The sequence below is a fragment of the Camellia sinensis genome, chromosome 2 (assembly GCF_055761805.1).
Source record: "Camellia sinensis isolate YWXY chromosome 2, ASM5576180v1, whole genome shotgun sequence".
NCBI lineage: Eukaryota > Viridiplantae > Streptophyta > Magnoliopsida > Ericales > Theaceae > Camellia > Camellia sinensis.
In genome coordinates, this window is record NC_138962.1 from 196,299,587 (window position 1) to 196,324,636 (window position 25,050).

At 36.1% G+C, this 25,050-nt stretch overlaps 1 protein-coding gene, 2 long non-coding RNA genes and 1 pseudogene across 6 annotated transcripts in view; 1 reads left to right on the forward strand and 3 right to left on the reverse strand.

Annotated features, from left to right (window-relative positions):
* Positions 1 to 6,733: 6,733 nt before the first annotated feature.
* Positions 6,734 to 25,050, reverse strand: part of LOC114292579 (uncharacterized) — a 328,443-nt gene continuing 310,126 nt past the window's right edge. For all 3 annotated transcript variants that reach the window (XM_082916527.1, XM_082916528.1, XM_082916529.1), the window contains exons 6-8: positions 21,465 to 21,542; positions 20,243 to 20,320; positions 6,734 to 7,461 (exon numbers count right to left, since the gene is read on the reverse strand). In XM_082916527.1, coding sequence (XP_082772653.1) covers positions 7,232 to 7,461; positions 20,243 to 20,320; positions 21,465 to 21,542 — 386 coding nt within the window. In that variant the 3' untranslated portion in view covers positions 6,734 to 7,231. The remainder of the gene's footprint in view (positions 7,462 to 20,242; positions 20,321 to 21,464; positions 21,543 to 25,050) is intronic.
* On the reverse strand, positions 8,118 to 11,891 carry LOC145820527 (non-structural maintenance of chromosomes element 4 homolog A-like; annotated as a pseudogene). Its single transcript, XR_014362249.1, has 5 exons — positions 10,838 to 11,891; positions 10,279 to 10,500; positions 9,444 to 10,184; positions 8,702 to 8,794; positions 8,118 to 8,476 (listed from the first exon to the last, which is right to left on the reverse strand). The product of XR_014362249.1 is annotated as a non-structural maintenance of chromosomes element 4 homolog A-like (transcript).
* Positions 12,733 to 14,542, reverse strand: LOC145820528 (uncharacterized). The gene is made up of 3 exons (XR_014362250.1): positions 14,098 to 14,542; positions 13,947 to 13,994; positions 12,733 to 13,175 (listed from the first exon to the last, which is right to left on the reverse strand). It is a non-coding gene; the product is annotated as an uncharacterized LOC145820528 (long non-coding RNA).
* LOC145820530 (uncharacterized) lies at positions 22,639 to 23,903 on the forward strand. The gene is made up of 2 exons (XR_014362252.1): positions 22,639 to 23,385; positions 23,428 to 23,903. It is a non-coding gene; the product is annotated as an uncharacterized LOC145820530 (long non-coding RNA).

Below are 25,050 nucleotides of genomic sequence, written 5' to 3' on the forward strand. Positions count from 1 at the left end.
TACACGATGCACGAGGTAACATGGCATACACAATGCGCTAACATACAACCTAGCATACGCAATGCTATGAAATGAAATGGCATACACAATGCATGATGGACTTACACCAACATGAGTGGACCTCAGCCACACTCACATCAGTAGCCATTAGATGAAAAATGAGACACTCGAGATGCGTGCACACATGCACGCAAACCGAGGACCGATCCTAAGGCACAAATGCCACTCTAACAAGGCACGGCAAGGCACGAAATATGGCATACAAACATGCAAGTTTCAGCACTGAAATGTGATGCAAAATGACCCCAAAACATGGAAACATGGCACCCGATGCATGGAATGGCCCCGAAACACAAGACTAGCCATACGCATTAGCCTATAGCTATACAAAACATGCATTATTTTATCATGAAGCATGAAGGCAGATGCAAGACAGTCCCAAAAAATGCATATTTCCAGTTTATAACAAGTCCCAAAAATGAACACAAATAGGGCTAATCTACCATGCAAAAATGGCCCTAAAATAGAGATTAAACACAAAGGGATAGCAGCTGGCCCCAAATGGCAAAGAGCCCTTCAACAAAGTTGAAGAGGGGCTCAAAACAGGGTACTTTACAGTTTACATCAAGCCACGAAAATAATCAAAAATGAGGCCAAACTATCATGCAAGAGAAGGCCTAAAAGAAAGGTAAAGAGACAAGTGACAGCTGCTGTTCTCAAACAGAGTAGAGCCCTTCAAAAATATTGAAGAGGGGCGCAAAACAAGATATCTTACTGTTTATGGAAAATTCAAACACAACTCAAAAATAGGCCTAAAATACTATGCAAAAATTGGCCAATAAGAGAGATAAAGAAGCAAGTGATAGCTGCTGGCCTCAAACAGAGGAGATCCCTTCAACAATGTTGAAGAGAGGCTCAAAAAAAGTTATTTTTCAGTTTATGTAAAAGTCCAAAATAACTCACAAATAGGCCTAAAATACTATGCAAAAATAAGGCCTAAAAGAGAGATAAAGAGGCAAGTGATAGTAGGAGATCTCAAACAGAGAAAGACCCTTAATCAAACATGAAAAGAGGTTTAAAATATGACTATTTACAGTTAGGGTCGGAGCCCAAAAATGTAAGCAACTAAGGCCTATATACAAAGCAAAAAAAAGACTAGAAAAGAGAAGAAAGTGACTCACCCTTGTAGACCAATGCTCCAACAACTTTTGAGTCAAGTTTGGGAGTTCTTCACCTCTGGAAAGCAGCCTCAAGTTGCTGGAATGGAGGATGGAGGTGTGGTGCTATGAGGTGGTGTAGAAATGGTGTAGGAGCAAGGTGGTTTTGAGGGCTGGAATAGAGAGAGAGAGAGAGATTGAGTGCAAGGGCTCAAGACCAAATTTTTGTAACCCCCCAAAATGCAGCTGAGGGGTTGGTTATATAGGCAAAGGAGGGGAGGAAAAGGGGGGGAAAATGATTTCAAATTTCCCCCCAAAAGGCAGCCCCCCCGGATACAAAATCTGGGGAGAAACAAAATACACAGTTGGGACCCACTTGGAGAGGGAAGTTTGGCCGGCCAGGTAAAAAAAGTTGAGGTGGTCAGCCGGCCACCCCCCCATGGTCTGCCGACCAGGGGTCAAATCGGTCAAACAAAATTACTGGTCGGCTACCTCAAAAAGGTAGCCTCACATGTGTGCACAACACAACTATGTGGTTGAAATCCAAAAAAAGTGAAACAGGAGAGAGAAAAGACCATTTTTTAGAGGGGGTCATAAGGGTCAACCCCAATTACTGGTCAGCCACCAACTATTGGTGGCCTCCCAGGTGTGTACAACACAAATATGGGGTTTAGGATTCAAGAAAGTGGCCCCGGGGTGGTCAACATTGTCTTTTTAGTAAGAAAAACGGGCGTCGGAGGGCGATGAAGGAATAAAGCTGGCTTTTCGGAACAATTGCTTGCCTCCCACCCTCCTACAAGCTTCCTAACTATGAAAATAAGGTCTCCACCGAAAATGAACCAAAGCGGATGCAAAACGGAGGTTCGGGGGACCGAAGCGCGCGACCCGGGGCCCCCAAAATGGGCTGTTAAGCACCGGAGGTGGCGTTCGACCATGAAGTTGGTCTCTTGGGCCACAGTGTTCCTCAAAAGGGAGGAAATAAGGTGTATGCCAAAAATCGGAACAAACGGAGGTGGTTAGGTGGTCCCGAACCGAGGCACACGGCCGTAGGCTCCGAAAAATTGGAAACCGGACTCCAAATGGGAAAAAAGGCCTACGACCGCGAAACATAGCCTACGGCCACTGAGAGATGGTCTACGAGACCTCTCCCTCCCCTCGGGAAGAGAAAACAGAGAAAACAGAGCCTGGTTCGCAAACCGAGGCAAGGCACGAAAGAGTCTAGAAGTCCGGAGGCAAGGCTCGCAGCCGAGACTCTGAAACTTCTGAACGAGCACTATATGCAATATCACCGAGCGCTCTACTGGTCATGTCTGAGTCTTAAGGTCGGTCAAAAGTGGGGTGTCTACAGCCTCCAAATCAGAGGGGGGTGACCCCCCTCTCACCTTGACTTGTTTGGTAGCCTTTTTGGCCTTCCAAAGAGACCCTATCTTGCATGCTTTGAAGTCACATTTTAGGGTCAATTGGGTGAGTTTTGGGACTACCATATTTGATTTCCAAAGTTGTTTTGGTCATGCTTCATGTCTATCTTGTATGTGCCTAATAACTCCTTGCATGGCCCTCTAAAGGAGCTCCTCATTTTTGCACATGTTGGCTGCATTTCAATGATTATTTGGTCATGTTTTGGCATGTTTTATTCACTGATTTTTGCTGGTTTGGTGAGATTCCATATGCTTCATACACTTGCCATGTAAACCATGTTTGCTAGTCAAAATTGCATGCTACTTTAGCCCATCTTGCTAGCACCTTTTGGCCATGCTTCGAACTAAGAAAGTTCATGTTTTGGGACTGCCTTGACTCTGTCTTCTTTCTTCATGATCAAATAATGCATGCTTTGTATAGCTATAGGTCATTGCGTATGCCTAGTTTTGAGTTTCGGGGTTCATCTCGTGCATCGGGTGCCATATTGCCATGTTTCGGGGCTGTTTAGCATCATATTTTAGTGCTGGAATTTGCATGTTTGTATGACATATTTTGTGCCTTGCCATGCTTTGTTAGAGTGGCATTTGTGCCTTAGGATCGGTCCTCAGTTTGCGTGCATGTGTGCACGCATCTCGAGTGTCTCATTTTTCATCTTATGGCCACTAATGTGAGTGTGGCTGAGGTCCATTCATGTTGGTGTAAGTCCATTATGCATTGTGTATGCCATTTCAATTCATAGCATTGCGTATGCTAGGTTGTATGTTAGAGCATCGTGTATGCCATGTTACATCGCGCATTGTGTATGTCATTTCATAGCATTGTATATGCTAGGTTGCATGTTAGAATTGCATTCATGCATGTCATGCATATTGCATTGTGTTTGGGATAGGAGTTAGCCCGAACACGGGAAACGAGGGACGTTTCGTACTTCGAGTGACGGAACGTGTCTCAATTCTCAGTCACCGACACTCCGGATTATCCATGATGGAGTCTCGGTCTTGTTGTGTTTATGTGTGCATTCATTTCATATTAAGTCGTGCAAATCAACTCCTCAGCCATCATGCATCGATATGCGTGATTAGTGGCACGAGGATCGAGGACTACACTCCTTGAAGAGTAGTCAAGCATACATATGTGAAAATACATTGTCATGCCCCTTTCCTGCTCTCTGTTGCAGCAAATCAGAAATCAGCAGCTTTCAAAAGCCTTGCACAGCATTCCGGCATCAATTGCAAACAGAGGCTAATTGGGGCATCGCGATGGATTTCCATGCCAAGCAACCCGAACATGCATCATTTATCATCCAAAGCAGAGTCGAGGCAGTCCCTAGCTTGCATGCTAGTTTACTACTTTCCTAGTTTAATTTGTTAATTAATTAGGATTTTGTATTTATTCGGACTGTATTGTTCATCTGGGACTGTATATTATTTATTCGGACCCTCTGCGCGAGGGCAATGTTGTAATAAGTGTGCGTGTGTGTGATGTATGTCTTCCAACCCCACGTCTTTCTCCCTTTTATTTATCAGCTTATGATGGTTAGATTAGGGCATGTTTCAATTAGCATACAGTATGATAGCATGTTTGCATTCATTCATCTTTCTTGCATGCACCGGGCTCAGCGCATCATACTAACTGCGTTTGTATCTCAATTCCAAGTTGAATACATGTTAATTGTAGCATTTCGCATGCCATCTTTAGAATAGCCAACCCTATCTGAGTTGCATTTTGCATGTGTTGCATTAGGCATTTCTGTATAGTTAGGATCATGCATGGATTTCTAACATAGCTTTTGTTTTGGCTTGGAGTACTCGGTAAGTTTTATGCTTTAGCATCCTTGCATGCGTGTGAGTGACTGTCATGATAGCATGCTTACCATGAGGCTATATGCTTATGTGATATAACTGCCTGAATGCCTGTGGGTGGAGGTTGGGTTACTTGGATTGGAACAAATCATCAACTGTGAGTTTTAAGCCCACTAGATAGTGGCAAAATCATGTTTTCTTAAGCCCACCCGAGGGTGGCAAATCCACGTCTTAGCCTACTTGCGGGTAGAACCATCAAACCACTTTAAAAAATAAACATGAAATGTTTTTGTTCCAATTCAGACGATCCAGTTTATACTTGTATGCTGTGCGCATCACATAGTAAATCTAGGCTAATAACCGGAGTAAGAACGCATAATGTTTTCAAAACTAGATATCATGGTTAGTAGAGGTCGATCTTTGATCGGGCGAGCGGGGGTGCTCATGAAGTGACCTTCCCCAATCGTACCCAAGTTCCCAAGCCAAGGCAACTTTGGTGATGACGGACACGTGGCCTTAGGCAAACGAGTCAGGGTTTTCTAAATTTCCCCAAAATAAAACATTTAGGTGGCGACTCTGTATCTGGCAAAACAGTCCATGTTTGGCACTTCTTTCAAAAAATCTATTTTCTCAAAACGATTTGTCGGATTTGGACTCTTTGGTTCAAATTAAGAACCGTGACAGTTTGAGAGTCTTGAACTTGTAGTGAGCCCATATGAACAGAACGGGACTCATCCCTCCCGGGGCGTTCGGGGACGTCTGCACATACCTAGAGCAGATCACAGATTTCCATAGAGCTTTATCATCACTGCCATACCTCCACAACCACTTCAGCAGCAGGCATTCATTTACCACACCTAAGTCCCTCACTCCCAAACCTCCTTGATTCTTGCTTTTTGTGACCTCCTTCCATTTGACCATGTGCACTTTCCTGTTGGTAGTAGAACCTCCCCATAAAAAATTGGCCTGAAGCTTAAAAATAGACTTGACAACCCCCTTTGGCATTTTAAAGATGGAAAGAAAATAGATAGGCAAATTGGACAACGCTGATTTGATCAGAGTCAATATACCAACAAAAGACAACAATTTCCTCTTCCAAGAAGAGAGTTTCTTCTAAAACTCCACACAGTTGCTTTTTGTACTTTTTATTCTTCAAATTTTACATACTCAAGTGGTTCCATTCTAACCTAATACACATTTTAATTAGTAATATAATATCCATCCACTTGTTAAATTAACAAATACATGACACATAAAATTGAACCTCACATTTGCCTGTTTGTTTATTTTAACATGCACTTTAACAAATATTTTTAATGCATCCATTATAAATGCTTTAAATCTCATTATAATTAAATAAAATTTTATATTGAATACCCTATTGAATAGGAAAATTCTAAAAACACAAAAATCGGTCACATAATCAGTACATTTTTTTGAGTCTCACTTCTATGTAAGGGGAATATATCTAATTCTTTAATTTGTTTATGTACAAGCAAAATTGTATTACTTATTATGGGTTGCCTATACTCTGATTTATTTTATTTATTTTTGCTCTGATCTTGTTTTGGGTAAGAACTCTTTTTATTGGTAGTTTAGAGGTGATGCACAAAGCTTATGTGCATGTTTGGTGTAATTTCTACCAATCTGAATGCTAATAATTAAAAATTAAAAATTAAAAGAATCTCCACTACATTTCAATAATCAACCGTTCAAGTTTATTTGTGTCTAATAAATTCTAACCAAAAGTTACATCAAACAATTTATTACACATTAAAAAATAAAAAAATAAATTATAAACAGTTCCATAAAATACACCAAAACAGTCTCTATACAGGGAGGTGCATTAAAGTATGACGTGTTTCAATTGGATCTTTAGGGATGCTATAAAGAAACATGAATAAAGCCAATTACAGTTTTCGTCCTTATATTTCGGTTCTAGTGTCATTTTAATCTCTATAATTTCAATTGATCCAATTTTGATTTGGAATTTTTTATTGTCTCAAATTAGTTCAATTGATCCTAATTGTCAGCATTTTTTGACAAATGCATGCATGAACATGTGTTACGGTTTTAAGAGAAATTGTAGACTTCATCAATTCAACAACTTAACCTTAACAAACTCTAGACAATTTTTTGTCAAAAACCCCAAAAACATTATCAATTGGACAAATTGATATAGAATTTAAAATTAAAAGTCAAAATGAGTCAATTAAAACTGTAAAGACTAAAATGACATAAGTAACAAAACGCAAGGACCATGATTATAATTTACCCATAAAACAATTGAGCACCAATAAGTCTACGAATAAAGAACCAACTACATCAAAAAAAAAAAAAAAAAAACAACAAAACAAAACAAAAAAACAGCCACTAGTGCTGTTTTCATTATTATATATAGGTAATAGAAACACACAAAGTGACTCTAGGGAAACAACCCAAAGAGTTAGCTCTCTGTAAAGCACAAACCTAAAGGGTGAACAAGCAACCCAGCAACAAGCAATAAGTCCAAATGGACTTTAACCACTAGAAAGTCCAAGCATTTAGGGCATAACAAAATTACAAACCATCATGTTTTAGAGGTAAATGTCACCCTTTGGTAAAATTGTCTACTGTTTTATGACGACAAAGCACAGCCGCGCAGTCGGCAAATAAGTCCAAGAACACAGAAATCAGACGCGGAATTGGACAACAAAAATATATAAATGGACAGAATTTTACAAGATTTATATGTGGGATCCACTTCTAAACAATCCTCTCTATTATATACTTTTCGTGTCTGGTTCTTTGTTTGGTTTCTGCATTCTCAGACTTATGAATAACAAATGACAAAGCGTTGTAGTAGTAGTATACTCAACATCGCAGGACGCAGAAGCGCATTAGTCGTATACCCAACATCAGCACAATGGAAAGGAGGAATGCCACTTCAAGATACTCGTCACTTGGCAGTTCACCTCCACCTCCACCTCCACCTCCATCTTTCCGAAACAAGAACTTGAATGCCATGAATATCGTTTTCCCAATCCTAAAGAATTCCAATAAGATCTTTTCCCATGCGTCAGGCTTTAAACCTTCCTGTTGACCTGCATGAATAAAAATTAATAAAAAAATGAAAATGCTATACTAGTTTTTTTTTTTCTGTTACCATTTTGTATCACTCTGGATATTTAAGATTGATTCTTTGTTAATAAATCATTGTCCACTACTACAAAAACAGATAAAGATCACACTTTTTTTGTGTCATGTATGTTATTTAATCACACCTTTTAAATTTTATTAAAGTGTGATCTTTGGGAGTGTGATTAAAAGGGGTCATTTTTAATCACACTTTTTAAGTGTGCTTAATAACATCTAGATCACACCTTTTAAGTGTGATTAAAAATATTTAGATCACATCTTTTAAGTGTGATTAAAAATATTTAGATTACACCTTTTGAGTGTGATTAAAAGTATTTTGATCACACCTTTTAAGTGTGATCTTTGGAAGTGTGATTAAAAAAAATCATTTTTAATCACACTTTTTAAGTGTGATTAAAAATATTTAGATCACACCTTTTAAGTGTGATTAAAAATATTTAGATGACACCTTTTAAGTGTGATCTTTGGAAGTGTGATTAAAAATGATCATTTTTAATCACACTTAAAAAGTGTGATTAATAACATTTAGATCACACATTTTAAGTGATTAAAAATATTTACATCACATCTTTTAAGTGTGATTAATAACATTTAGATCACATCTTTTAAGTGTGATTAATAACATTTAGATCACATCTTTTAAGTGTGATTAATAACTAATAAAATCTGTGATAAAAAAAAGATTCGACATATTTGAAAAATAATCAATATTATTTTTGAATGCACATTTGAAGAACGTAATACACACTATATACTATATTTTGAATCATAACCACGTATTGAATAGAATAACATCATATATTTCATAAATGGAAATTAAATATTCAAAAGTATATACAAAAGAATTAAATAAAAAAAAAATTAACTGTGCTTACATATATTAAAAAATGAAAAAACTTAAAAAAACTAAGTTCTTTAATTCTTGGACCATATTTTGCATCTCTCCAAAAAATTTCTGACCTGAAAAAAGAAAACACAAATTAATCCAAAAACCACTTATGCATATGAATAAACTAAAAAGTTAATTCAGCAAACCAAAATAGGAACATTAATCATTTCTGGTTGATCTTAATCTTTTTGGAAGTAACTTCCCTGCAGCTCAGTGTCAATGGCATTGTAATTAGGAGGTCACTAATGAGCATAGTATTTAAAAATGATAAACGCCAAGATTAACCTGAAAATTACCAGAGTCATGACTTCCCTGCAGCTCAGTGTCAATGGCTCAGTGTCAACTGCCAATGTTCGAAAAATCCCCATGGGGCATCAACTCCTCTCCAACTGCCAAAAAATCCATCATCGCACAAATTGCATTTGTAGGAAATAAACAATCGAAGTACATAAAGAATTTTCAAAAAGATGTTAATAATTACATAATTCACAACACACACAATGGTTTGTGTATCCGCAAAATAATAAGAGGGTATATGCTTCAATGGTTCAAAAAATTAGAATTTTTTTGAATAAATCATAAAACACTATTGGTCGGGTACACAATCACATGCTATTCTGCACCCATATAATAATAATATCTCCAATTGAACAAAGTATTGGGAGTCGACAAACAAGGTCTGCATTTTGGAAGCATATGATTTGAAATCCAATTCGGTTCTTATGTACTTTTGTGTAATATATTTGCACTTTGTGAATAAACTCAATCAAATTTCAGTTAATAGCTAATATTTTTTTGTATTATGAGATTTCATGTTAATTAGTAGAGTCCATTACTTTTGTGTTAGTGTTTAGAAGCCAAACATGAAATGTGTTAATTAATTAGTTAATAGCTAATATTTTTTGCCCTCTCCCTCCCATATACCAACATATAAGAAATGCCTTGCACTATATCTCCAAATAAGAATTTCCTAGGCAATGATTGGGAACTCAAAACATAAATTTACTTTAATATCTCTACAAATAGGTAAGCACTAACCTAATTGAGGACTCCCCAAGTCCAAGTGAATGCTGAACAGATTTATTTCTCACGAATACTGCCAAAGATAGAAAGCATGGGAAGAAAGCAATGATAGTGAAGAAACAGCCATATAATAAACAGTATGTCTGTCAAACTCGTCAATGTAAAAAAAATAAATTAAAGGAGTAATCTATGACATCAAGGGAATGGAAAAAAGGTTTGATCATTCTGTTTGACTATTATCACTTCTATTTTTGGAAAGAAGATGAGCTACATCTGCTAAGATTTTGATTTCATGAAATCACTTATCAAAAAAATAAAAAAGAGGTTCATGAAGTTTTTTCTCATTAATACGTTCAATCTCCAACTTCACACAAAAACTATGAGAGATCAAAATGGCCCTAAAACAAAAATTGAGCTCACCTATGGAATCTACGAGAAGAAAAGAGGATGCAGGAAAAAAAATTTCCTTTACACCAAAAATGATAACTATGCAAAAGAATTACCTTAAGCTTTTGAATCCTTAACATGGTCTCTTTAAAAGTAGGTCTATTCATTTCTCTCTCAATCTAACATCTAAGTTCTATAGAAGTTTCATACCATCTCATTTACATGATGATTTCTATTTATATGCACATCAATTACAATAAAGTTCTTTAGTTTTGTACCTTCCAATCCTTGAAATCATATCTGAAGACAAAATGCTGTAAGCAACTTCACCCGACATAATAGAAGGGGCGTCAGCGGCATTTGTTGGCGCTGAAAAGAAAGTCAATAACTACAAATATAATACAAAAACAAATAACTAAACAATATTCTCAAATGGATGTTGTTATGAGTTGTTGTGTCTTACAAACAAGATGAGAGCCCTTTTCATCCACAGCCATTATAACCCGCCCATCTTTGACGAAGAAAGACAGAGCAAATAAATTTTCCACTGTCTGTGCAAAAGATTTTCTATTCAATATCAAACTTTCAAGTTTAACCCTTCTCTTGCTCTTCAAGATGTCGAACATGGTAAACATATATTCTCGTCAGTATCTGTCCTCTTTTCTTCTGCCCCAGTATTACCGAGCTATTGCACAAGAAATTTACATGAATGAATACATACTGTTGAAAGAACCTGGCACCATTACTAGATTTGAATTTTATGAGTTAAAATCTCATGTATAAATAATGCAATGCACTCACAAAATATTATTCGACTACGCAAATATTAGAATGAGCTAAAGAAATAAATCATCATAGTAAACAACTAAAATTGTGTGTCTAAGTACTTAACGCTGTTACATTCCTAAAAATTATGAAAAGAAATTTGAGAAATTTAGCACTCGGTAAATAAGCAAATGCTAAAACTTGAAAATCATCAAGTTTTCCACAGTCAATATATATAGCAACACAATTATACATACCTGTTGGGGCTGAGAACTTTCAGTTTGTTTTGCCCGTTTTCTGTAAACTGCAACGTTCCGCTGCTTAACTTCAGTTTGCATAGGTCCAAGCCTTGAGCGAAATAGGGAAAACAGAAAGTGTTAACAAAACAAAAAGTCGCTTACAAATAAAGATGATGAGATGAGGAAGCAAAAAGTCCCTTAATTATTGCTGCCTTTTTTTAGATTAGAGAGGGGTGACAACAGTCACATGGTGCAGCACCCTCGGAAATTCTTGAAAATGGGTGAAACAGCAAAGCCAATTTCTTTCCAGAGGATAGAGTTCTTGTGGGCAGCTTCAAAGTCCGAGGTTCCTTTTCTTCCTTGTACTTTTGTGAAGTCTCTCAGCAAACAATATATGAAATCCGATGGGGTAACACCTCCTCCGATATGTGATTTAACAGAGGTCAACAAAGTCCTAGAAAGATTCATTAGAGCCTCTCCATCTGCAACAAGCTATGGTCTAATGCCAAACATGACATTCTACTTGATGGAAAGCTACCCCATGGAAGCAGCCACTGCTAATTTTCCCTAGACTATGAAAGATATCACAAAATATGCTTTTATATACATATCATGATGAATGGGCTACTTGAATTTAGAGCTCAAAACTCAAAAGAATCATTTTCTAGTTTCACTCATCCAGAACTCTACTGTTACAGAAATACATAACCTAGCACTTCCACACAGATAAAGAGGAAGACAGAAGAAGAAAAATGTAAAAGGTCACAACACTGTATTTGGAACAAAAACCAACTCTTTGGTAGGTGTATTGGTACTTTACCTGCATACTTATGATCCATTTCATGCAGTTGGCACCGTAGATTCCACATCTTGCACCCTTTATAAGTGATTAGACGGTAGAGTTAGCATGAAACTTTGAAGCAAAGTATCAATTTAAACCAATGAAGGATTAGTTGGAATGAAATTGCGCCATGGTATGGCGAAGCTCAAATTTAGCCTCAATTACAAGAGCTAACATCTATAATTGCTTGCACTAGCTAATGTAACTTCTGAATTGCGACAAAGCAAAATAAACTTACTTGATTGATACCACAACTACGGATGGAATCTCCAACCTTCAATACTATTTCATATAACTACTTCATAAGTTAACCACACATATTTACCAGCCTGTAGAGAATTGGAAAACTAAAATTACATTCACATAAGCATATGTATACATACAACACAAAAAGAAGAGAAACATGAGTGAAACAATAGCAGAGGATTATAGGACAATGCACCTTCCCAATAACAATCTCGCGCTCACCGAGCATTCGGTTTTTAGGAAATTTCTCAACAGACACACTGCAACAGGGTTACAAATACATTAATCTTGGCAATAATGATCAAGAACACTTTTGTTTGGTTTGATTTTCAGAATTTGCTTTCAGAATTCTTTTTGAAAACATGAAAATTAGTTTTGGCAAAAAATAACCACCAAAAACATATTTTAAAAAGGGGTAGCACCAAAAGGAGGTGTCCTTTTTATATAAACCCTCCCCAAATCATATGAAATCACATAAGAACCCATACAAAAAGCAAACTCATGCTATTTGATCCCTTGAAAAGAATAAACAAAGGCAAGGAGGAGATGCACAAACAGAAAAGGAACCTCCCACTCATGGGAAACATGCTACAAAATGTAAACTGGTTGAAAAGGAAACGATCAAGGGCCAAGAGTCTCCCCCGAAAGAATAGATTTTGCCAAGAATATGGCCCTTTACTTTTAGGAGTTTCATCTTGATCATACTAAAGGCATAAGGACCTGAAGAATCTTAACCAACCAGTAGATTGAAACTGTAGAGAGCATAAAAGAAGCCATTTTCTTTCTCTCTAGAATGTCAAAATTGAGAAACTAGGCTACCATCCCCTTTGCCTCATCTTTTAGGTTACTAAATGAATCACTCTTACAATAAAAGTAGGTGTTGCCCCTGCTTTAAATGGAACATCATGTCAGGAAAATGATATACTCTCACCATAAAGGTTTTGGTTGCCCCCACTATTAATGGAACAAAGCCAATTCCTCAGTTATTTGTTTCATTACAGCCATTACTAGTGAAAACACTAAATATCTGTCTGACATTATGTAACATATGACACAAGAGAACCAAATTTGGGGAATCAAAATAATCATAAAGTGCTCTGAGGTTAAACATCTAGAAGATCTTAGTTTTAAATGACTCAAAACATGCAGACTATAATCAACTAACCCTCCAGTGGTTGCAGTAGCAGGCTGACTAGTAACATCGTTCTTCTTGACATCAGCTAACACAACATTGATATCGTCATCCTCAAAAGCAAAATACACAGGATACTGTAACCAAATATAGCATCATCAAGATAGTTTCCATGATAAAATCACATTGAAATATAGAAAGTGAAAAGAAATTTGGGGATGTGAAACACCTTGATTAATGAGTAGGCCAATAAATTATAGGACATGACAGAAAGTCAAATGTCCTGGCCATTAAATGGTGTCTAAGAATCCTACAGAGCAATATAATATATATGTATCCCGAGTCCATTTGGGAGCCTGTAACAAACACTGCAGGTTACTTTGTTTAGAGTGTTTTGATAAAGTTTTTGCATACTACACAAACATAGCTTCAACAAGCTGAAAAAAATATGATTATTCAGAAGTATGTGGGAGGGATACTTTTAACTTCTACTTTCTGATTATCAGTTTTCAGCACAAAGAAGCTGCAACAAACAGGGCCTGATATCACTCACAGTATTAAAGCATTTGGTCAGAATGAAAGGAAACAAGTGTACTACTCAGATAATAAACAGGTTGGTAATTGAATCAGTCCATTTGATTTACATTGAATTTTAACTAACAAAAAAAAGGAGAGTGATATTCTAAGCATAAAAAAAAATTTAGTCATCCAGGGCCCTTATTCTAGAATACCGTTGGGGCAACAATTATGTGCATATTCACTTAAATGCAATTAGGAGGAGAATGGACAAATTCACTGTTATGTAACCAGGAAGAGAATATACATATTCAACTACAATTAAAAGAATAAACGCCACATCAATCCTAATGAAACGGGCAAAAGTTGGGAAGTTAAAGATGCATTCTGACCTTAAGCAGCTTGTGAACGAATTGAATAGCATCACTTGGTCCAAAAACCTAACAGTTGTTAACAACATCAACTTTATAATAGAACTCGGAAAGTGTGTTGACAAAATAGTTTTAAAATGAAGGCAAAAGAGATAGTGGACAGATGATATACCCCCACAGGCCATCACAGCCAAGAATGATGAAGTGGTCTCGCTCTGTAAGCTTCGATGGAGCTTCGAAATCGGTTCGATCTGGAGCTTCGAAATTGCTTCGATGGAGCTTCGAATATCTGAATCTTCGATGGAAATCACTGAATCTTCAACGGAGCTTCGAAATCGGTTGGATCTGGAGCTTCGATGGAGCTTCGAAATTGCTTCGATGGAGCTTCGAATATCTGAATCTTCGCTGGAAATCACTGAATCTTCAACGGAGATTCGATGGAGCTTCGAAATTGCTTCGAAGGAGCTTCGAATATCTGAACGGCTAGGGCTCGTTTGCCCTTTCGGCTGATCCTCCGCCGCTCGCCGTCGATTGAGAGAGAGAGGGGGGGTAAGATGAGATTAAGGATTTTTGGGGTTGAGATTGGGGATTTTTTGTTTTGGGTTTGGGTGGGTTAATGAGCGGGAATGGGAAAAAAAAAAGTGGGGAAAGGAGCGGGAATGGAAAATAAAAAGGGGCGGGAATGAAAATATTATTTTTTTTTTTAAAAAATAAAATTTAAATAACAAAATAATGTTGTTTAACTTTCTTTTCTTTTTTTTTTTGCGACGGGGGTTATCGTCGTCAAAAAAAATTATTTTTTGTTAAAAATATATTTTTTTTTGTAGTTAATGAATTTTTTTAAAAAAAAATCCTTTTTTTTTAGTTACTAAGATTGAAAATTTATTTGTTTCATTTTTATTTCAATGAAAAAAAATATTATTATTTTTTATTTGGTAGAAGTAGGTGTAATATTTTAATGAAAAAAAATTTTCACTAAAATAAAAGTTAATTTTCTGTGGACAATGAAAAATGTTTTTCTACGGCCCATTTTTTTTATTATTAAAAATCATGAACTAATTTTTTGTGGTAGAGGAGAGGGAGTGGCAGTAGTGGTGAAGGTGGTGGATAAGAGATGATGGTGGTGGTAGTGGCGGCGACGAAGGAGATTAGTGGGGAAGTTGTGGTAGTGGTAGAGTAGATGAAGTGGCAAGGGTGAAGGAGAGGTATGGTAGTAGTAGTGGCAGTAGTGGTAAAGGTGGTGGATAAGAGATAATGGTGGTGGTGGTGGTGGTGGTGGTGGCGGTGGCGAAGGAGATTAGTGGTGAAGTTGTGGTAGTGGTAGAGTAGATGAAGTGGCAATGGTGAAAGAGAGGTAATAGTAGTAGTAGTGGTAGTAGTGGTAGTGGTGGCAATGGTAGTAGTAATGGTAGTCGTAGAGGTGAAGTGACGACAGTGGTAGTGGAACATCGTTTGCAGTAGTGGTGAATGTGATAAAGGAGATGGGTGGTGAGAGAGAGAGAGATGAGTGAGAGACAGATAGAGGATAGAGAGAGAGACAGAGAGACAGAGAGAGAGACAGACAGAGACAGAGTGATAAGCGAGAGAGAGACAAAGTAGTCGCTAAAAGTGCATTTTCTTGTAGTGGATAGATAAATCGAGAGGGAGCTTAGTAAATAGAGAAGACGGAAGGGAGAGAGTGAGCAACGCGAACACAGTAGGAGAGAAAGAGAGAGAGAGAGAGAGGGACAAAAAGATAAAGAGATAGAGAGTGAGAGACAAAGAAAGAAGAGAGATGAACGAGAGAGACAGAGAGAGAGATAGAGAGAAGAGAGTTGAGCGAGAGAGATAGAGAGAGATGGGAGATAGAGAGAAAAGAGATGAGAGAAGAGATAGATAAGTGAGAGACAGAGAGAGAGGCAGATAAACAGAAAGAAAAGAGTGATTAGTGAGAGAGAGAAAGAGAAGAGAGAGAGAAAGATGAAAAATGGGTGAAAAGATATAGACAAAGAGAGATAGAGAGAAAAAAAGAACGAAAAGAGATAAACGAGAGAGAGACAGAGAGAGATGAGTAAGAGAGATATAGAGAAGAGAGACAGAGAGAGAAGAGAGATAGGAGAGATAGACAGAAGAGAGATGGACGAGAGACACAGAGAGAAAGAGAAAGACAGACAGACAGACAGACAGAGAAGAGTGATAAGTGAGAGAGAGAAAAATAAGAGAGACAGACACAGAGAGAAAGAGACAGACAGACAGACAGAGAAGAGTAATGAGTGAAAGAGAGAAAAATAAGAGAGACAGAGACACAGAGAGAAAGAGAGAGACAGACAAATAGAGAAGAGTGATGAGTGAGAGAGAGAGAAGAGAGACGGAGACAGAGAAATAGGAAGATGAAAAAATGGGTGAAAAAGTTTCGTGTCTAAAGCCTCATTTTCTAGTAGTGAGTCGTCTCTATCATTCACGGGTAGAATAGAGGCGTGGATTTGGGAATTGTATATTATATATAAAAATCAAATTGAAATATTTTATACAATCACACCTATTTAGGGCTGGTGGGGTGGTGGTGGTGGGTGGCTGGTGGTGGCGGGTGGTGGATGGTGGTGGTAGATGGGTGCTGAGTGATGGTAGCGGGTAGGTGGCGGACAGTGGATGGTAGTGGCAGGTTGCGGGTGGCGGGTGGCGGGTAGATGGCAGGTGGGTGGTGGTGGCGAGTGGGTGGCAGGTGGGTGGTGGTGGCTGGCAGGTGGGTGTTGGTGGCGAGTGGTGGTGGCAGGTGGTGGGGGGATGGGTGGTGGTGGCGGAAGAAGGTGGTGGAAAATGGTGGCGGGTGGTGGCTAGTGTTGGGTGGTAAAAAAAAAAAACTCAAAACTCAAAACGAAAACACATTTTTTGAGTTTACATTTTTTGGCCAAATTTATAAACTGAGACCACTGATTTATAAATCAAAAATTTACCAAACAAGTTTTTATTTGAGTTTTTAAAATTTTTGTAAATATAAAAAGAAAACTGAAAACGTAAGTGTTACCAAATGACACCTTAGCAAACAGGCTTTAGATGGTAAAAATATTGTAAAAATTAACAAATAATTAAATAAGTTACCAACGTAAGAATTGACTTATCAAAAGATTCTTAGGCCATATATGGTTTGATTTTTAGAAAAAAAATTTTAAAATTAAAAATTAATTTGGTTAAGAAATAAAAACTAAAAAATAATTATCATTTAAGGGTAAAAAATAATTATCATTTTAACTTTTGAGCAGGTTATATACATATGTATAGCTGTTTCAATTTAATTTGTAAAAAATTATTTCTAACCACTCGAAAGATAAAAATTATTTAAAAATGATAATTATTTTTTATTTTTTATTTCTTAACCAAATTAATTTTTAATTTTTAATTTTTTTTTCTAAAATTCAAACCATTCATAGCCTAAGAATTTTTTGATAAGTCGTTTCTTATGTTGGTAACTTATTTAATTATTTGTTCATTTTACGACATTTTTACCATCTGAAGCCTGTTTGGTAACCATTTCGTTTTCAGTTTTCAATTTATATTTACAAAAATTTTAAAAATTGTCATAAAAACTTATTTGATAATTTTTTTGATTTATAAATGGTTGTCTCAGTTTGTAAATTTCAGGAAAAAATGTAAATTCAAAAAATAAGTTTATGTTGGTTTTTAAACAGAAATTTAAAAATTTTACTAACAATTTTTTTTTCAATTAATTTTTTTTCAAATAATTTTATTTCCAATTAGTTTCTTTTCAATGAATTTTTTTTCCAACTAATACTAACCGATGGGGCAATTGGTAATGCTACTTTAAACCTTAGGGAGGGGATTGTAATTTCTAAAATGTAAGGGGTGTCAATGTAATTTACCCAGTAAGGGAAAAATTAGTATTTAAAAAAATTAAATTGCTAAGGGGGAATCTGTAATGAAACTTTAAACCTCAGGGAGGGAGATGTAATTTCCAAAACGTGAAGGGAGAACTGTAATGAACATAAACCTTAGGGGGTGTTAGTGTAATTTACCATATATATATATATAAATAATCACACTTTAATTAGAATGTGTGATTAAAAAAAATATATATATATATAATCACATTTATTTAAAAAGTGTGATTAAAAAGTAGTAGTGTATATATAATCACAGATTAAAAAATATATAAATAATCACACTTTAATTAGAATATGTGATTAAAAAATATATATAATCACACTTATTTAAAAAGTGTGATTAAAAAGTAGTAGTGTATATATAATCACACTTTAATTAGAAGGTGTGATTAAAAAATATATAAATAATCACACTTTAATTAGAATGTGTGATTAAAAAAATATATATATAATCACACTTGTTTAAAAAGTGTGATTAAAAAGTAGAAGTGTATATATAATCACACTTTAATTAGAAGGTGTGATTAAAAAATATATAAATAATCACACTTTAATTAGAATGTGTGATTAAAAAATATATATATAATCACACTTGTTTAAAAAGTGTGATTAAAAAGCAGAAGTATATATATAATCACACTTTAATTAGAAGGTGTGATTAAAAAATATATAAATAATCACACTTTAATTAGAATGTGTGATTAAAAAATATAAATATAATCACACTTGTTTAAAAAGTGTGATTAAAAAGTAGAAGTGTATATATAATCACACTTTAATTAGAAAGTGTGATTAAAAAATATATGTATATAATCACACTTAATTGAAAAGTGACATAAAAAATAAATATTATCACACTCAATTAAATTAAGTGTGATTAAAATATCAATCTAATGTTTTTTATCACACTTCCAATAAAAGTGAGATCTTTTTTTTTTTGTCAAAGTGTGATCTTTAACCATTTTTGTAGTAGTGGTCATACCCTCATGATATTAAACAAATATATAGCAAGCATCGAAGGGAAAAAAAAAGAGGGGGGGGGGGGGGGGGGGGGGGGTGTGTGGCAACATAAGGTATAGAACATTACTGCAAGAGCATTAAAGAGATGAGAGAACTAAGGATATATAGTAGAAAAACTAATCCAATCCATAACAAAGTACCGACAAATACAACAAATACAGATAGGCTAATCAATAAGATTGATGAAGTAGCAATTAATGCTAAAATAACAAATTGGAAAGCAATAGTCTGATTCCTTTTCTCAGCCAAAAAATTATAATCATGAATACATGGACTCTTTATAAAAACTTACTATTATTTCTCACAAAAAATGCTAGAAGACAGTCTTCTCTTTTTGTTGTTTGGCCTTTGCAAAAAAACAGTCTTTAGTCACTCACAAAGTCACAATCTCACATAGGAATCAAGGTTTTAAATAGTGGTTATGAATCAAATCCTGAATCGACTAAAAAACTATACATACCGTGAACTGGTCAATAGACATATAATTTTTAGGGAAAAATCAAATTATCCCCTTGTGGTTTGGTCCTGTAGTACTTTACCCCATATTATTCAAAAATAGCCGGACACAATCCATAAGGTTTCGTACTAAAGTGTAACTGTCAACTCCGCAAATGTCGTGTAAAGTTACCTTAACACCCTATGTTTTATTCCTTTTCCTCCAATTCTCAGTCTCTTCTATTTATTAAAAAAAAAATCTAGATCAAATTCATTAACCCTAAATCCTAACCATCTTTAAATTTTTTAACCTGGATATTATAGTTTCCAACTTAACTAATTATTTAACATTAAATCCTATTTACTTAACCTAGTTTTTCAATTTTAACCTAAACTATAAATATAATTTCTAACTTAAACCAATTATTTAACACTAAATCATTTTTATTTTACCTTTTTTTTTAAAAAAAAAATTTAACTTAAACTTTAATTTAACCATACATACACACAATACATATATAAAAAAATACACACAATACAAAAATTTATATACAATTATATATGGTGGGTGAACTGAGGATGAGAATGGGAGAAGGGGTCACGACGAGGGGGCTGGGGAGGGGGGGTGAAAGGGGAGGTCGGAAATGGGAGAGCAGGTCAGGGTTAGGGTTTGGCTGTTTGCGTGAGGATTTGTGGGGTATCGAGAAGAAGACGACAGGGGCAAAAATTTCATTATGTGAACACATAGGCAAAAATGTACAGGGCCAAACCACAAAGGGTTAAATTGGTTTTTTTCCTAAATTTATTATCACCATATATAAATTGGAATATATCAATATTGAAAATCAAAAAAATCAATACGTATCAATTGGAATACTGGAATGTATCAATATCGAGAAACAAAAAAATTAATATGTATCAACCAACATAATACATATCGTTTAATATTTAAATCATAAGAAATACAAGTTTAGTTAGAAAGACCTGATGACCGTTGCTGGCTAGAGAAGTGGTTGTGCGTCTGCAGGTTGCCACTCGGATTTGTCACTATGTTGTTGACTCCTGAAGAGGTGAGATAATATATTCACTACCATTTCTAATGATATTTTTGTGACAATAATATTGCATAGCTCAAACAAATTACTTAAAAACAAATTTTTAGATGTATAGACTAGATCTATTTTGGTTGTGATCCGTCACACTTCTCTAGTCTATATCCATATAATCCTTAGGCCAATATATACCTATATGGTGCCTGTAATTTTTTAGATTGTATAAATTTAATCCAATTGATAATATTCATTAAGAAATTGAATAGATATCAAAAGAAAAATAGTTTGTTAAAAAAGAAACGGACCATTGCAAATTGGATGCCAATCACTCAGTCATTCTGATGAGAGTGAATTGACTATTTTACTCTTTCATTTCAGTCTAATTTCTAAATATTCTGAATTGGACTAAATTGACACAATATGACAAAGTCAAGGTAAAATCGATGTAATTAGAATTTCAATGACCAAATTGATATAAGAGGGAAACAACAAGGGCAATGAATCTAAACTTTAAATATAATTTCTTAACCAATTATTTAACACAAAATCCATTGTATTTAACCTATTTTTTAAAATTTTAACCTAAAGTTTAATTTAACATACATAATAAATAAAAGTAATATATATACACACAACTATATACAGTGGGTCATGGGAGGATGAGAATGGGAGGAGAGGGATCAATTTAGTCCAATTGATAATATTCATTAAGAAATTGAATAGACATCTAGAGCAAAATAGTCCGTTTCAAAAAGAAATGGACCATTTCAAATTGGATGTCAACCCCTCAAACATTCTGATGAGAGTGAATTGACTATTTTACTCTTTGATTTCAGTCCAATTTCTAAATATTGTTATGAATTTGACCAAATTCACATAATGTGACAAACTCAAGGTAAAATCAATGCAATTAGAATTACAAAGACCAAATTTATATAAGAGGTAAACCACAAGGGCAATGAGTGTATTTCACCCAATTTTATTACCATCAGCAGATTGAAGTGTATCAATATCAAGAAATAAAAAAAGTCGATATGTATCAATTGATAAATTATCAATATCAAGAAATTTAAAAATTGATATGTATAAGTTGATATAATACATATCAATTGATATTTAAAATCATAAAAGTAAATACAATGAATCAGAGAGACCTGACAACTGTTGCTGACTGTAGCTAATGCCTTGCGTCTGCTGGTTTCCGCTCGTTATTGCCTCTGGTCTATTGGCACCTAAATAGGTGAGATAATATATTCACGATCTTTTTCTTAAGATTATTTTTGAACAATAATATTACATAGCCCAAAAAAGTAACTTAAAAAATGTCAAGAAACAAAAATTTTGAAACGTCGACTAAATTTATTTTGGATGTGATTTCATTACGCTAAGTTTGAATGTACACCACCAAACTTTATTTATTAATATATTTTCACATTAGTTTTTAGACTCCCTAACTTTTTCTTTTTTCTAACTACTGGACAGTAGACACAAACTTGTCCACATTTTCGTTAAATAACAAATAATATTAGAATCATTATAATTTTTACTATATTGCGATTACCATACGATGTGGCATACTTACAATCACTATTTCAATGAGTCTCGCAAGAATTTGATTAATATTCAACCATTATGTGTCTACCACATCAAACAATAAGCAAATTATAATAAAAAATATATTAAGTGTAGCATTAATCTAGACGATAAGAAAGGACAATATAGCTTCTCTAATTTTAAGAAACATCATTCATACGTAATAATGAAGAAATAAAGATAAATAAACCCCCTCATTATGTTCTGGTCTGTGATGTTTTACATATATATATTTTTTTAAATAATCAGTAGTGTTAGGTTTTATTCTTGGCAATCCCGTTTGACAAAACTCCTTTCAGTTGTATTTATTTTCGCACATTTATTTCAGTGAGGCTATGAGTGTTTAGATGCGAATCCAACCCGAATTGAGCCTTTTCAGAGAAGTTTGTGATGCAAATATTTTCAAGATTGCCACTTCGCCCGAAGCAAAATGCAAAAATGCATTCAAAGTTGCCTGTCCGATCATGTTATATTTTTCCAGTTTTTCCATTTTTGGCCTTCCCGCTCGAGCGGGGAAAGTGACGCTCGAGCGGGGATTGGAAGCTCTCAGCATCTCTGTAGTCGCCTGCAAAAGTACTGGATAGTGTGATTTGCCGCTCGAGCGGCAAAACCGACGCTCGAGCGTGGAGCCTGTATGAAATCACAGAATTTGAAGTCTCCGCTCGAGCGGGTAAAAGGGCGCTCGAGCGGACCGCGCGATCCTAGATTTCCAGATTTGATTAAAGAGTTGGTTTTCTTCTGAAATTAGGATTGCTTTTGGTTCTCTATAAATACTTGGTTTTCTCCCAAAACTAAGGAATTAATTGAACTTCTTCAGATCTTATTTTTGGATCTTAAGGTTTATATCTGGAGAGATTTTGCTAGTTTTTCTTTGATGTTTTGATTGAGTCTTCAACTCATGTTCTAAAGAGAGTACATCAAATGTTGTGTTTTGTTCTACAAAAGAGAGTGTTGTTCTTCAGTTGTGTATTCTGAAGAATTCGAGCCTGAAGCTGTGGTGGAATCCAGAGTGGCTCATCAGAAAGACAATTCCGTGGTGAAGATGGGGTTGGAAGAGGCACATAAAGGTTGGTTCAATTAGGCGTTGTGGATTCGCTAGGTAATTGAGAGTATACCTGTGTAATTCCTTTAATTCTTCTTAGTGGATTGTCTTGTGGCTGTTGCCCGTGATTTTTTTATCACAGTTGGAGGTGTCCAATTGTGGTTTTTTTCCACGTTAAAATTGTTGTGTCTCTTTGTCTTGATTGTTTGATTGGGATTGTTATATTCTGCTTTAAATTGATACATAATCACAAATCAACATCTAGGGGATTTCTAGATTTTTCAAGTAGAATACACGAGAAGGCAAGTTGTGTAAAAATATATGTATAAAGAGAAAACTACAGAGAATAAATGTATCTGATGATCTTATTATTGATTAATATTGATTGATTTTCTGTCTATTACAAATGGTTCCTTATATAGATGTAGGTGTAGTGGATGGTGGTAGTGGTGTAGTGGGTTAGGTTTAGTGGAGTAGGTGAGGTGGTAGTGGTGTAGTGGGTTAGGTTTAGTGGAGTAGGTGAGGTGGTAGTGGTGGTAGGTGATGGTAAATTCTAACAGCCCCCCGCAAACTCAAGGAGGATAGAAACTAACCAACTTGAGTTTGAAGCGAGAAACAAAACAAGAAAATACATAAAAATAAAAAAAGGATAGGAGACACTGTATGGTCGTGTCAGACCGTTGGTGAAGACACTGAATGGTTGTGTCATAACGGTGTAGAGGACACTGTATGGGGGTGTCATAACCATGTAGAGGACAGTTTAGGGGGTCATGTCGGACCGTTGTAGAAGACAGTTTATGGGGTCATGTCGGACCGTTGTAGCAGACAGTTTACGGGGTCATGTCGGACCGTTGTCGAAGACAGTTTATGGGGTCATGTCGGACCGGTGTAGAAGACAGTTTACGGGGTCATGTCGGACCGTTGTAGCAGACAGTTTACAGAGTCTTGTCGGACCCTTGTAGAAATTAACCGGAAACAATGTCGGGACAGTTTACAGAGTCTTGTCGGACCCTTGTAGAAACTAACCGGAATCTATGTCGGGACAGTTTACAGAGTCTTGTCGGACCCTTGTAGAAACTAACCGGAATCTATGTCGGGACAGTTTACAGAGTCTTGTCGGACCCTTAAAAAAGTCGCACCCTCAAAAGGTGTGCCCAATCTTTCAAAAAGGCGTACCATCAAAAGGCGTGCCCAATCCATAAAAAGGCGTGCCATCAAAAGGCGTGTCCACTTTATCAAAAGATGTGCCATGAAAAGGCGTGCCAGTTTGTCGGGCGTCAAGAGGCGCGCGATGCGCGTGGCTGCCTCGGCTATAAGACAGAGGCTGAGGCTGAGGCAAAAAACCTGCAAGAGATATTCTGAGAGAGATTTCTGAGAGAGATTCTGTAACACTCTGTTTTCTGAGAGAGAATTCTGAGAGAGATACTGTGTAACACTCTGGTGCCTAGAAAATGGCTTCATCGTCTTCCCGCGGGCTGCTCACCCTCTTTCCCGACCTTAACGAGTCAACAAGAGAGAGAACTGGAGCGGTGGCACTGGAACCTCAACCGAGTGCCCCGGAGTTTACTCCGCTGAACTTTCCGATGCGGTCTGTGGAGCAAAGAATGGCAGTGCAGTCGGATGTGGAAGCCAATCAGTATACATTAAAGTCATGTGTGGAAACCATGACTGCGGTTACAAACTTGTCGAACCGGCTGCAGAGTAGGGCAAATGAGGTGCAGCAGTTAAACTCCCAGCTGGCTCTGCTCCAACGCATGTATAAGGATGCGCGCGCAGAGATAAGTGTGCTAAAGGCAGAAAATAAGGAGCTGAAGCGGAAGGCTACTGTGATGTTCCGATTTGGAGGGCCGCCATATGCTGCAGTGGAGGAGCAGGGAGTAGTGATCATGCCCAGTGGAGTGGGACACACGGAGGCAACACCGGCAAGGGCCGCCCAGGACGGAGGCAAGAAGAAAAGACCGGCGGCAGAGTAGAGAAGAAAAAAAATCCCACCTGTGAATGTGGTTGTTTGTTTGTATTTTTTTTTTTTTTTTTTTTTTGTGTAAAATTGTGATCGGGGTTGATCCCTGAGATGAATAAAATATGGTTTGGTGTGCAAAGCTAAA